The sequence below is a fragment of the Leptinotarsa decemlineata genome, unplaced genomic scaffold, assembly GCF_025532065.1.
Source record: "Leptinotarsa decemlineata unplaced genomic scaffold, Ldec_3_MD MMD2_P_RNA_scaffold_8, whole genome shotgun sequence".
NCBI classification, from domain to species: domain Eukaryota; kingdom Metazoa; phylum Arthropoda; class Insecta; order Coleoptera; family Chrysomelidae; genus Leptinotarsa; species Leptinotarsa decemlineata.
Window position 1 is genome coordinate 2,220,460 of NW_027412535.1, and position 15,375 is coordinate 2,235,834.

Here is a 15,375-nt window from a genome sequence, read left to right on the forward strand (position 1 = left end):
CGCTTGCCTGGGAAACATAACGAACTCAATGCCTTCCATAACATTTTTGGTTGGATTGTCATGGGATCAATTCCAACCCTTCTAGCTTTGAAAAACTCATATTTTTACATTGCTCTTGTAATCCTTATCCCGACTCTACACTCAAACGTTTTTGGGAACTCGAAGAAGTACCAAGAATATGTAAGTCAACTCCTGAAGATTCTGTTTGCGAAGACATATTCTCTTAAACTGTGTCGCGAACATCCTCAGGCAGATATATAGTATTGCTTCCTTTCCGTACCACTGCAGCTATTTTCTTCGATTCTCGAGAACTGGCTGTCCGACGATTTCACCTTCTCGAACTCAAATTGAATAAAAATCCTTCGTTAAAAGAACAGTATTCCGACTTTATGCAGGATTATCTTCTCAACATCATATGTCCATATGTCACCCATAACAGATACACACAATAACGCTGATGAATATTTCTTCCTACATCATTGTGTTTTTTTGCACCAGAAAGCGCTACACTAATTGAAAGTAGTATTTGATCCTTCTGCGAAAACTCCTGATGGGATATCACTCAATGATACCTTGTTAATAGGACCCAAGCTTCAGAGTGACTTGGTTACTCTCCTTTTGAACTTCAGAATGAATCCTATCGCTCTCATGGTCGACATTCGTCAAATGTATCGTCAAATTCTCTTTTCCGTACAGCATAGGAAGAATCAGAAAATTCATTGGAGATACTCTCCAAACGAGTCAGTTCAGAAAAATGTTCCCAATACTGTCACTTATGGAGTGAGCTCGGTCCCTTTTCTCGCGATAAGAACCCTCCTGCAGCTTGTTCAGGATGAAGGTCAAAAATTCCCCTTGACAGCCGGAGCCTTAAAAACCTCCTCCTATGTAGATGATATCGTGACAAGTTGCCATCCAGTCCAAGAAGCTCAAAGTCTCAAAGCTAAACTCATTCCGCTGCTTAAAAAAAGAGGATTCGTTCTTCACAAATGGAAAAGTTGCTCAGGAAGTTTCGAAGAACTTTACCTCGTTTGATCTTGATAATGATTCCATTGTAAAGGTTTTAGGTTTACAGTGGAATGCTTCCTCTGATCATTTCTCTTTTACTATATGTCAGTACCTTGCTCCAAGAGAAATATACTTTCCTAAATTGCCGGATATTCGATCTCCTCGGATTTTTTAGTCCTTTTACTCTTTTTGCAAGAAGGTTCATTGAACATTTGGTGACTTTAGGTATAGCTTGGGATGAAAATCCTCCTTTTGAAGTGACATCCATTTGGAATCAGATTAAGGATGAGCTTCCAATTCTTTCAAGCATTTGTGTTCCACGCTTTCTATTCCATACCTCTTCTCTTTCCTGTACCTTGCATGGCTTTGCTAATGCCAGTGAACATGATTATGCAGCCGTTATGTACTGTCAATTTGAAGCTATAAATGATACACACGTTCGCCTGATATGCGCAAAATCCGAAGTATCCCCTTTTGAAACCATATCTATCCCAAAACTCGAACTCTCTGCGGCTTGTCTACTATCACTATCTGATCTCTTCCCTTTCGTTATAAAGATTTTTGACAAACAAATTCCCGTAAGCAATATTTTTTTCTGGTCAGACTAATCAACAACCTTGTCATGGATACGTTCGTCTCCTCATAAATGGAAAACTTTCGTGAGTAACCGCGTAAGTCGAATTCAAGACATGCTCCCCCCTGAAGTTTGGCATTACGTTCTATCAGAAAACAACGCCGCTAATTGTGCATCCCGAGGCCTTTTTTCATCCCAACTTCTAGATTATTCCCAATGGTGAGCGGGGCCTTCTTGGCTTTACCAACCTTCGACGTCCTGGCCCTCCATCATTTACTCCGCCGAGTTAGATGCAGAATATTATCCTATAAGAAAAAAATAACTGTTTTGTCCTCCCAAAGAGAGAGTTATTTTCTCGATGACCTGTTGCAAAAGTATTCCTCCTTCACTAAAATTCAAAGGATTGTCGTTTATATGAAGCGTTTCCTCCATAATTGCCAGCGTCCTCCTCCCGAACGAAAGTTGCCTTACCTCACGTTCGACGATCTCCATCATGCTTCACTTTCCCTGGCGCAGTGTTTCTCAAACTTTTGGAATTCACGGCTCCCTTATGTTTTTTGAAGGTTATCGCGGCGCCCCGAACGTAAAGACTACACTAGATATTTAATTAATAAAAGTAGGTAGGTGGCTGTCTGAACGGATTTCATTTCGCAATTACCGATATTATCATATAATCAGAGGATTTTTATTACTAGATACCGACGTATTACCTTTATTCTCAGTTATCTATGTTGTAAAACATTGTACCTTGAGACTCACCGGTGGCCCACGGCGCTCCAATAAAGGTTCCACGGCGCCCTAGGGCACCGCGGCGCACACTTTGAGAAACACTGCCCTAGTGGAACATGTTCAATCTCACGTGTTCCACTCTGAATAATCCTCCTTACTGCGTGGAAAAAATTTAGAAAAATCACTCCGCATGTTAAATATTTTTGTTGAATATTGTTGAATATTTTTCTTGACACTAATGATGTCTTGAGAGTAGGTGGTCGTCTCACACACTCCAAGCTCACTTATGATAAACGACACCCGTTATTATTACCCAGCAAACATCGGTAAACAGACTTAATCGTCGAAAGTGTACACTGCCAATATTTTCACCCTGATTTCCAAACTCTGTATTTTCTCTTACTCCAGAAATACTGGAGTAATCACATCTCTAGAACCCTCGGAAATCAGCTTCTCACTTCAACACTTTATTGGTCCAAGTATAATTAGTTTTGAATTCTAGGCCGTTCTGTCCGATCAGCTCTGACCCTAACAATGTGTCTGTTCTCACTCCAGTTCATTTTTCAACTCTGGAACCACTGAATGCTTCCCCCGATGGAGAGCTTGCCAAAATCACGTTAAATTAGACTATCTCGGTGGCAGTTGATTCAAAATTTACATAAAGATTTCTAAAAGTCTTCGTAACCAAGTTACGGGCCCTCGAAGTTACAAAATGAAAAATGTTTTTCTTTGATAACTTTTCAAGTGAATATTCAAAATCATCCAAATTTTGGTAATTGACTAAACAAATGAATTCCGTCGATGAGCTTTCATGCAGGAGTCAGTTGTTTTGCTACAAAGTCAGGAACGGACTACCCCCGATGGTCCACACCCCAAAACTTTGAAATGACAGATATTTTTCAATATTTTTCAACAAAATAAGGTTACTTGGACAATTTTATGAATAAAAGTACTCGTGTGGAAAGTCGATCGGAGCAACGAGTCTTGATAAAAATGTAGTTCTACTCGACGACATCAAACCCGCTCGTCCACCATTATTTGAAATGAATAATTATCAAAGCAGAAATAATAATGATAACGTTAATTCAACAACATTTATAACAGGAATAATACAAAGTATGCTAAAATGAAGTCGTAAACAAAAAGTACAGTACCTATATGGAAGTTTAAGTCACAATTGTGATAGCAGATATTTTTTCAAAAGAAATATCAAGTTCTGTAGATTCGTGGTGTTTTTAAAGTAACAAGCTACTCTACTATGAAATATCGAATTCATTCCATATTTTGTATGTACATAATACGTGTGGAATAATCACGTTTCGTGTTGATCGGTTATCTGAATCTCATGAAACTCAACATTCGAATGTTTCAAATTCTTCTTCACAGCTAAATTGTTGAGGAGTTTCACTGATAATTATAATTTTATGGGAGAAATTCTTTATCACGAATCTAAATTTAGCTGAAAAAACGCACATCGGAAAAAATATTTACTATACTAATAAAAAGCAAACGAATGAACTACAAAAACGGCTGCACATGATCAGGTGAAAAATATCCAGGGAATAATTATGTTCCATTTCTTTCACAGATGTTGACAAAAACACCTTTTAGAAAGTTTTGATAAAAAATGAGAAACTGGAATGCGATTTTGTTTTGTTGAGTGGTGCGTTGTCATATGACTATCATTGTATTGTCAATATTCTATAGGATATTTTGAATTTTTTTGATATGGCCGAACAGTTTACATTCAATGAATATGCAGATATGCATGTATTTTATGGACAAGCATTTTGTAATGCTGCAAAAGCTCGTCGTCTGTATTCCGAGCATTTTCCCAATCGAACGGTACCGTCAAGAGAAACATTCGAGCGTGTCGATCGCAGCTTGAGGGAGACAGGTATGTAATAATTGATAATTAATTTGAGCACGTTGTTTTATTTCGATATTATTGTAGGTACAGTTTTGCCAAAACGAGGTGGTGAGGGCGCTCCTAGGACTGTACGTACCGTTGTATTGGAGGAAAATATTTTGGAAGCCGTCGCTGATGATCCTTCAATGAGCATCAGAAATCTATCAGAACAGTTCCATACATCCAAGTCCACTATTCATAGAATAGTGAACCAATTGGTTCATGGATAGGCAAAGAGAGGATATGACTTTTATTAATCGAGTTTTATTCACTGATGAAGCAGGTTTCAGTAGAGATGGAGTTATCAACTCTCATAATCTCCATATATGGGCCGAAGAAAATCCCAATGGGATATTGCAAACCAAACACCAACGGAAATTCAACGTGAATGTTTGGGCTGGTATCATAGGAAACCATCTTATAGGACCATTCGTTCTACAGGACCGATTGAATGGAGAACGTTATTTGGAGTTCATTCAGAACGATTTGAATGGACTTTTGGAACATGTTCCATTGCAAACCCGAAGAGATATGTGGTTTATGCATGATGGCGCTCCTCCTCATTTTAGTTTGATTGTGCGTGACCATCTGAACCATATTTTCCACAATAGATGGATTGGTAGAGGTGGGCCATATTCATGGCCATCACGGTCTCCGGATTTAAATCCATTGGATTTCTTTCTGTGGGGGCATCTAAAAAGCCTTGTTTACGCTACACCTATTCACACAAGAGATGCATTGTTGAATAGAATAACATTACATTGTGAAGCCATACGAAACGACCCTGGAATGCTATTTCAAGTACAGAGAGGGTGTCTTCGCAGACTAAGAAAATGTATAGAGAGAGAAGGTGGTCATATCGAGCAGTTTCTGTAGCGGATTTTTCATTTGTTTGCTCTTGAGGCTCTTGAGTTTCGTTAGTTAAACGTGTTTGCATTATAAAAATTCGTTATGAACATTTTACCTATCATTTCCATTTTCCTTAAAAACTAATATTTTCGAATAATGGTAGACATCTCAGGATAAATGTTGTTGAATTAACGTTATCATTATTATTTCTGCTTTGATAATTATTCATTTCAAATAATGGCGGACGAGCGGGTTTGATGTCGTCGAGTGAAACTACATTTTTATCAAAACTCGTTGCTCCGATCGACTTTCCACACGAGTACTTTTATTCATAAAATTGTCCAAGTAACCTTAATCTGTTGAAAAATATTGAAAAATATCTGTCATTTCAAAGTTTTGGGGTGTGAACCATCGGGGGTAGTCCGTTCCTGACTTTGTAGCAAAACAACTGACTCCTGCATGAAAGCTCATCGAAGGAATTCATTTGTTTAGTCAATTACCAAAATTTGGATGATTTTGAATATTCACTTGAAAAGTTATCAAAGAAAAACATTTCTCATTTTGTAACTTCGAGGGCCCGTTACTTGGTAACGAAGGATTTTAGGAAAAAAAGTTATATGAAGTACTGGTGATATTTTGACCCCATCTGTACATTCCCGAGAGGAAAAGAGGAAGTCCAGGGACACCCTGTATACTTGTGATGCACTGTTTGGAACCTTTGATGTAGTAATGAATATTACTGGAGTTTTTTCCCAACACCAAACCGTTATTTTTAACACCTCGGCATTTGTTTCGATCACCAAGTACGTACAAGTTTATTCCTGACAGTTCATATCACTGTGGACAGCACAAAAGTGCTGGGCTGAAATTGCTAGTACACCGTCTTTTGACTTTTCCTCTCACACGAGAGGTTCACAAAAGAAAAACTTACAATACAGGAAATAGCAGCCACTAACGGTTTCTCGAGGGGTATTGTAGATGATATAATAAGAAAGAAAAAGTTTAGGATGGGAATTAACGAAAGCTCGACTTTTAAAAATGACAAGAACCAAGATAAATTTATCTTAGTTCCATACCTCCAATACACGAAGAACGTTGGAAAGATTTTCAAAGAACTAAGTGTGAAGTTGGATTTAAAAAATCATACACTACAGAGCCCTTTAGGAAATTTAAAAGACAAAGTCGAGAATTCGGAAAAGTCTGGAATTTACGAAATTAAATGTAAGGACTGCAATGCAAAATATTATGGACAGACAAAAAGATCTATTGAAATAAATTATAAGGAACACTAAAAAATCTGCAGTCGCTCATCATATTTTGCAACAAAACCATTCCATAGACTTCAGTTCATTAAGATTAGTTAGTCAAGTTAACAACAACGGCATCTAGATACCTATGAAAGTGTAGAAATAAGTAAACATATTATGAATAACGATGGTGGACCAATACCTATTAGTTACTATATAGTTTGTTAAAATAATATTTTAATTATTAGATTTACATGACTATTACATAAGGACACATTCTAAAATTAATGTAAAACTAGTAGATAAGGCAATATTCTGAAATTAATTTTATATAACTTGTTAAAATAATATTTTATTCATTAGATTTATCTGACTATTCATGAGAATACATTGTAAAAGTCATTTTAGAGTAGTGGATAAGGCAATATTGTGAAATTAATTCAAGACACTCAAGACGCAGGTAGCTAGAAGTGGTATCTATGGTATACATAAGGATAACTTTGGGAGTATGATTAGTTTGATCTTCCTCATGAATATGATCACTTGGTGATCGAAACACGTTTAGAAATGTTAAAATAACGGTTTGGTGTTGGGAAAAAACTCCAGTAATATTCATGTATTATATAGCTGATTTTTATATTTTGAAATAAGAAATGCCATTAGAGTTTCAGTATTTCTTGTTTTTTTTTTATTATATTTCTACTTTAAACTCAAAAATATACCGAAGAAAGTAAAATTTACCACTTATTAACAAAATATAAGAAGTATGCTCCTAGTGATACCACGTCGCGTTTTTGGGGCTAAAGACTGTTGTAACTCGGTTTGACTCTAAATAACAACAATTATGTATTGAATATAAATTTCAAGAACAACAATAGTTGTTCTGGAGTTATGGCTCCCTATGTCAGCTTTTTGGCAAAAAATTTGGATTTTTTCAAACTTCGAGCGGCACGGGTTAACGTCGTTTAATCGAGCTTGAATTTCAGGAATCTCAATATCTGGAAAGAGGAATCGTTTTGTGGGGTCCAAAAGAACAAAATTCCGACATTGATTTTCTGCGGTCACACTAATGTATATATGTATGTATATGTATATGTGTATCATATTGAACTCATTTATAGTCTTTGGGTTTAATCTTAGTTTCAATTTTTTTAGGTTAAATTTTAATATTGATATCAATCACAAGTATTCATGTATACCTTTGTAAAAACATGTTTGTAGATAAAAAGATAAATAAATAAATAATTTTTGAGAAATGCGTACATATTTCATTCATTATTAGACTACTGAATTTTCAACTTTGCACAATTCACCTACATATTATTCGGAGTTTCATTTGAATGACTAGAAGCAGGTTTTGAAAAGTTTTCAATATTCAACTTACAAACTTTCCTCGTCCCTTGATCATTCTACCACTCTTGGTTGTCATAGGTCTACCTCGTCTACTATAGCTACCACCCCACTCCCTCCTAACCCGGTCATGAACCCCTTTCTCTCTTTCAGTATCTGCAACAAAAATTACAAATTTAGTATTTTATCCGATATTATAATTTCCGTAACAGCAATGTATACTTTACCTTTCTTGACATGTTTCCTCTCATCCTTTTCATTTTCTTTTTTATCGCCACCTCTCATCAAAAACTTATTTTTTGGAACTTCAGGTATATCTTCTAGATTGATATTTGTGACAGTAACTAAGGGATGAGGTTCTATGACTTCCCCTCTTCTTCATCAGACTTTGCACAATGTTTACTGAAGAAAAATTATATTGAAATATTGAGAAATAACAATGTTCATTAATAAAATATTTACTTGTTATGTTTTTTGTCTTTATCTTTTTTCTTCTCCTTCTTATTTTTTTTTTTCGGCTTCCTATCTTCCTCTTCATGTTCCCCATTGGAACTCTTCTTTTTATCCTTCTTAGCTAAAAAGTTTTAGAATTTCATGAATAAATAAAAACTACATAATTGAGTTAGGAAGACTCAACCAACCATTGACTATACTCATTTACCTCTAACTTGCTTAATTAGTTCTCCGCATTTTACAATCTTAGTATCTTGTAATGGTCTACTATTTGCATCGACTGGAAGCGCCTCTATTTGTCTAACTACATCAACTCCACTTACAACTCTTCCAAAAACCACATGAACACTGTAAAAATTCAGTTATGTTGATAATTATCATAGCATTTTTACAAATATACTCACTTGTCCAGATGAGGGGCCGGTTGCGTCGTACTATAACACAAAAATTGACAAGATATGATCAGCGAAGCCTGGTATGGGTTGCAGAGGTACCACTATTTAATGATAAAATTCACTGTTCTGTAACATCTATTCAACTTGATGATTTTTTCATTGATTAATTTTACTAAATAAGAAATGTAATGCAAAACATAGATACTTCAATGAAATATCAGGTGCTGAAAGAAAAGTTTGCATGTCATAATAAATAGGAACACATACATTAAAAAACTATGAATTGAGAGGGTCCACTTAAATTTCAAAAAAGAAAAATTCATATTTTTGTCTGCCAATTTGAAAATACTGTTGATATTATTTTCATTGAAAGAAAATAATTCAAAACCAACAATATCTCAACTTGGAATTTATAATCATAACTTCTCAGAAGTAAAGTTTTTATGCTTACAATGAGGTGTTTTATTAATTTTTGAAATGCATACAGACTCCATACTATAAATTACATTTGAAACTGGTGAACAAACAATATTTAGATGAAATTTATGTACTTAATATCTTGAAGGTTTATTCTACAAGTTTTTCATGTGTATGTTCATGATTTGTAAATGAGTACTTTATAAGAAATTTCATCGCATATAGGATAAAAAAATTACATTACTAAGATTTTTGTTTGTTTAGGATTGTTAAACCATTCTCAAGTAAACTGACGCATTTTGACAAAGAAGTCCTTAAATATACAATTATACAGTCAATGTTCTTTTATAGCATATCAAAATTACCAACTATTGATCCAAAAACCCTACTTGTGAATTTCTCCAACTACCAATGGATCCTAAATTACTCAAAATTCACAAATTCAAAAAGGGGGAGTTCTAGTTGGTCATTGAGGGTTTTTTGACATTAGGGTTTTTATACAATTTATTTATTTCCAATGCCTTCAACAAATTCATCTTTATTCCTTTATTGCACGTAAGGAGAATTTTCATGTTCTTTATTTATTATGTGGTTTGTTTCTTGTAGATGTCCAGTCGAGTAGGACACAAAAAGGATTTGAAGTTTTATAAGACCTATTTATTATATGCGAGCGTTTTCAACAGCTGATCGTGCTATCATCTTCAAGGCTCTACTCAAACTGCCTTGAAGATGATAGAAATAATTTTCATTACCTTTTGGTAAAATAACCGGTTTGTGTGTTCAACACACAAGTGTTGTTTTCGAATTTGAGGACGAATAATGACAGGAATGACATGACATTTGAAAACACTTTCTGTGCTTGCAATCGTGATGCCAACTTTCATCCTAACCAGGATTGCCAATTTTGTTTTATAATGCAATTTTAGGTTTTTTTTTTAAATATGACAGAAATTGGATAGAGAGTATATATTATGAAATGGTCAGATTTGTTATTGAACTTTTGAATCTTTCAAAAATTTTATCTATTGATAAAAGGAAGGTATATATTTCACTTAGATGATTTAGGTATGTTTTTTTATTTAGACAATTTTTGTTTCTTTAAAATTCATACTATGTCCCGAAACGTTAACGTGTTCGCTTAAAGCGCACCTTTGTGGTGCTAATCTGCAGTCACTTTTGTGAGAAATTATACGGTCTTTTAATAACCGTGAAGTTTGATCGATATATATTTTGTCACAATGTACACATGGTATAGAGTATACTTTATTTGATTGAAAATTTATCGGAGTTTTTTCTTTTACTTAACCCATCAGGGACGGGGTTATCTTCAATATAATGATAACCTAATGTCAAAGTGTTTCGATTAATTCTAGATATCAAGAAAATGATAACCAATTATTAAAATATGCATTTTTCTTCAAAAAATTGCTGGTTGCCATATGGCAATGCTAAGCACTGCAATGATTGAATGTGGTCTTCTGGTGCATTATAAGTATAATAAAGTCTTGAATGGAATTGTTTTATTGAAAATGTATCAGAATTGTCAGGAAGATTTACAAACGGGTATGGAACGATAAATTGCATTTTAGGTAAAGCCCTACGTCACATTTGATACAAATTATTCTCATTATTGACTTGCATTGTTCACCAGCACAATTTTTTTATTATTTGGTACAGAAGTCAGGTAATGTCCGATATTATCAAATCTTATGTCATCAGAAATACGGTTAAAAGATCTACTTGATGCACTGCTTGATGATCTGCCACCAAGTTTTCGAGGATTGCGATATTTAACGAGGTATGCTTTGACAATCTCTCTCCTCTCGATGTGTTTGCAAACACGACATCGAAACAGTCTTCAAACCCACGAGGAAGATACACCAAAGCCTCTGGTCGGCTAAAGACAAAAGAGACCCATTATCAGCAGCAGGGGTCTATCGCATACCGTGCACTTGTGGAAAGGTATATATCGGAACCACCAAACGATCCATGGGAACAATACTAAAAGAGCATAAAACGAACTGCAGACTAGGCCTAATGGACAAGTCAACTGTAGCAGAACACGCACTTAGTGAAGGAGACCTCAGAATTTTGTTTGAAAACACAGAACTAATTGCCCCCAACCAGGGATACCATAGCCGACTGGTACAGGAGGCAAAAGAGATCCACAAACACACGGAGAATTTCAACCGAAAAAAAAGAAGCGGTGCACCTCAATCAAATATGGAGCCTCATTTTAAGGAATTCGAGAATAACGAACAGGACAACAGGAAGCAAGATTGTTAATGTTCCAAGTTCAAGTGCAGGAACGAGTACAGGTACAAATACAACTGATTACCTGACAAGGCATAAATACACTTTATGAAGCCGAAAAGGTAGTCATCGGACAGCAAGCCATGATGGTTAAAGAACTAGCCACTCGCGCCAGCAAAACGTCAGGAAAAAATTCCAAAAATCCACGGCTTTCAAACTCGAAAAGAAATGACACTGAAAACCTCAGCCGTGAAAGTCTAAACCATTTTGTCAACAAAAAGAAACATTATGTAAACATGCAGCCTGTGAAGTCTAGCACTGCAATATGGCCATATGGCAATTCTGAGGTTAGGAATCATATAAATATCTAATTAGCGAATTATTTTAGTCAAAAGTGCTATTTGTATGGAATATCATCATTTATTTGGATTTGCATGCTTCTATAGACCATAACAGGAGATATTTTGTTGTACTTACATGAAGTTTATATCCATTTTGTAGTCAGCAAATATAACACGCTAGAATATTCAATTACACTAAGCAAAAAAAGCATGCCAGAGTCATCTACTCCTATTTGGGAGTGAAGTAAACAATTCTGGAACTGTACTAAAGCAGAAAACTGGAAAAATGGATTCTGTTTTTTTCAATAACAGTGTAGATGTCAGAAAGATAAGCATTGCTATATGGCAATGCCAGTCTCTTATGCGTTAAGTGAAAATTGAATTTATAGAAAGAACTGTTTTGATTACAATTTATATAATTATTATTATATTTATTAAAGAACAGTACACGTTTTGGTGTGATATCAGAAATGTAAGGTAATGAGACGAATTGTGGCAAAATTGGAATCGTAGCAACTATATTATCATTGATATTTGTTTCATTATTATTTTGTATATTTGAATTATTATTATTTCATTCATCATAGAAGGAGTACTAAACAGTATCGTCTTCACTAAAGAATCTGGATATGAGTTATTTTTAAACAATTGAAAGAAAATTTGTAAATTTTTTGTATGAAAAGAATAATCAGAATGCAGAGAACACGTTGTTTCATTTGTTTGATCAAATTAATTTTCATGGGCATTTATGGTAAGAATGGTAATTCATATATTTACCAGAGCTTACTGGTTTTCTATACCAATCTATTAAGATGGTATTATCTGCAGTTTGAAGAAGTTTTGTGTCCAAGAAAGGAACGGTATGTTTTCCATCCTCACATTCGATGATAAATTTTATGTATGGACCATAACTGTTGAAAACTTCCAGTATTTCTATAATTCCGGATGTGGTAATGCAATTATTAAATCATCAACATATTTTTTATAAAGAATAAATTAAAAGGTAATACCTATCAGACAATGTCTAGTAAGTCGTCCATGACATAACTAGCTAAAATAGGAATTTTGCTCCGCTCCCATTGGAGTGCTAAAGGTCTGTTTATGAAGTTTATTATTGAAAGTGGAATAAGTATGATTGAATAAGAAAATTATAGCATCAAAGAAATTTTCTTTGCTTAATGAACAATTTAGTCTAATGAGGTTCCATTTTTTGTCAATGGCTCTCAAACAAGCATCTATATTAGCCTTGAACATTCGTGTTACCTCAGGGCTAGTACTTGAGTGCCACCAAGATTTAGCCTAAGCCTCGGTAGATAATAATATTATCCTAAGGTCGCTTAAATGACACGACAGGCGTAAAGGTAATCACATTGCCGACTTATTGTCAATAAGATATAGGAGATGTCTCCCAGTGACCTGTCCACCATCCTGGAAAGGACAGGATGGACGATGACCTAGAAGGACAACTCCTCGGGAGGATGTACAATGGGTCACATGTGGCCTAAGTGCTGTGGGATTACATTCACTCTTCCTACTCTACAGATACAAGCATCTGGGAAACCACATCAAAACTTGCTAATACGAATCTTCATGGAAATTTCATTTTATTGAATAACTGAAAAACTTCAAAAGAATATTTCACATAATAGTCATATGACATTGTCAAAATGTCTGTCAAAGAAAAATTAGCTTCCTTATTCATATAATAATGTGCCTAAAACATTTCAATAGATCAAAGATGAAGTTATCAGTTGATATTCTGTCCAGATGAAGTTATCAGTTGATATTATGTCCTACTGAAATGATAAGCATCAGTAAAAAACACTCATGAATTTTCAAATATTTGTAAGTTGTGATTGTAATGTACGTAGTACTAGATATTTTGAAAACATTCTGACAAAGTCTTGAAGACAGTTCAGGTGCTCTATGTGAACACGTTTATTGGTTATTCAAAGTCGTACGAAACTAGCATTGAAATAAGCTTAAAACAATAACGAACGAAAAATACTAGTATTATTGTGAAAAAAGCGTGGGCGCTTTTTGTATATCAAGCGCCCGTTCGTTATTCTTTTAAGCTTATTAAAAAAATTGTTTTTAACTTTTTAGTTCGGTGTTCTTTAAAAGCGTGTTTTTTAGTCTTTTCAAACTATATCTATTTTATCTAAACTTTGGGATCAATCAGCCGTATATTGTTTAGAAAAATGACCATTGATATTTTCAGATTCCGGAGAGGGAGCCTGAAATTCAGCTACCAAGTCCAACGAAGGCAGCAGGCGCGCATAGGAGGGTTACAGCTAATCTTTTTAATTTTTTAGATTCTTTCAAGGATTTCAAATCAATTTATATCATATTAGACAATAAAAGTCCAAACTAATGAAATGCATCACGAAACATTGTCAACCACCTTCAAACTCACAAAGGTATGTGATGAAGGTATAATTAAAGTGATATTATTACTATTATATCATATTAACCTTGTTATATACAGTTTGCTTATATTAAAGAACACCGAAGCCATTGAACTGTAAACACTTAACAGCAGTGAAAAGTAATTAAATAAACAATGAATTATATTGCAAAACTAAACCTACTTCGCATTATGTTTGCACCAACTGTTCGGGCGTTTTCCATTAGAGTTGTTTACAAGTGCATCAACAAAAACAAATAAATAAAATGGTTCCATTATCAGATTCAAGTACCCAAACCATGCGTTTTTTATTTGTAATTGATGACATGACTTCTTTCAACTCTTTAACATCCGTATCATAAAATAAGATTGACTGAAAAAAGGTAAAGTGTTTCATCAGGTCAATATCTTTTGTTATATTCTGTTTTTATTATACCAGCCAACGGTGCAATAATGCTTATTCAATTCGTTAGGCATTAGAGTAGTCTCTGATTTGCTAGTGTAGTTTTTGCCCCTCAGATCATTTATAATATTTCAAAAAATAAATAGACAAGTACTTTTTTATTATTCCCATATTGATTTCAATTTAAGAGCCACCGGTAGACAGCTGTTTCAGCCTATTGGGCATCGTCAGTACCGGGCAGGCGGTCCTTGATTGAAGACAAAATGAGAAAAAACCAAGAAAGTACTTGATAAAAATAGCTGCGTAAACACAAGCGAAACATAAGTGGAACTACCGGTACTGACGAGGCCCAATAGGCTGAAACAGCTGTCTACCAGTGTCTCTTAAATAGAAATCAATATGGGAATGATCAAAAAGTACTTACCTATTAATTTTTTGATTTTCATGAAATTATTTTCCAGCAGCTTGACTGCATTAACTTTTCTATCAGTTCTAGAAACATGTGGATTCGTTTTCCGATGGCATTTCAGGTTAGCTTCCCAAATTTCTGCTACCGCAGTTGTCGGTTGATTGGTCAAACCACCAATAGTGACATAAAAACTTGGCAAGTTGACTTGGGTGTCACACCAATAGGTGGTTCCACTTATGTTTCGCTTGCGTTTACGCAGCTATTTATATCAAGTATGTACTTTCTTGGTTTTTCTCATTTTGTCTTCAATCGAGGACCGCCTGCCCGGTACTGACGATGCCCAATCGGCTGAAACAGCTGTCTACCAGTGGCTCTTAAATTGAAATCAATATGGGGATGATCAAAAAGTACTTATCTATTCATTTATATATATATATATATATATATATATATATATATATATATATATATATATATATATATGCGGCTTCTTTGAATTTTCTCCTAAACAAGTGTTCCTCCTTTAGTCCAGTCATTATAGTAAGTTCACCTCGGAATTCGAGATACCCAGCTGTAAGTCTGTAAATACTTGTTTATTGACACCCTAAAAGTTGTCTCAAAACCTACATATGGT

The 15,375-nt window shown here is 34.7% G+C and overlaps 1 protein-coding gene across 1 annotated transcript in view; it reads right to left on the reverse strand.

Moving 5' to 3' along the window:
• Positions 1-15,375, reverse strand: part of LOC111513928 (nuclear cyclophilin protein Moca-cyp) — a 111,386-nt gene that overhangs the window by 74,650 nt on the left and 21,361 nt on the right. The window contains 6 exon segments of the mRNA XM_074170314.1: positions 7,698-7,819; positions 7,891-8,034; positions 8,037-8,065; positions 8,126-8,237; positions 8,325-8,464; positions 8,521-8,550. Coding sequence (XP_074026415.1) covers positions 7,698-7,819; positions 7,891-8,034; positions 8,037-8,065; positions 8,126-8,237; positions 8,325-8,464; positions 8,521-8,550 — 577 coding nt within the window.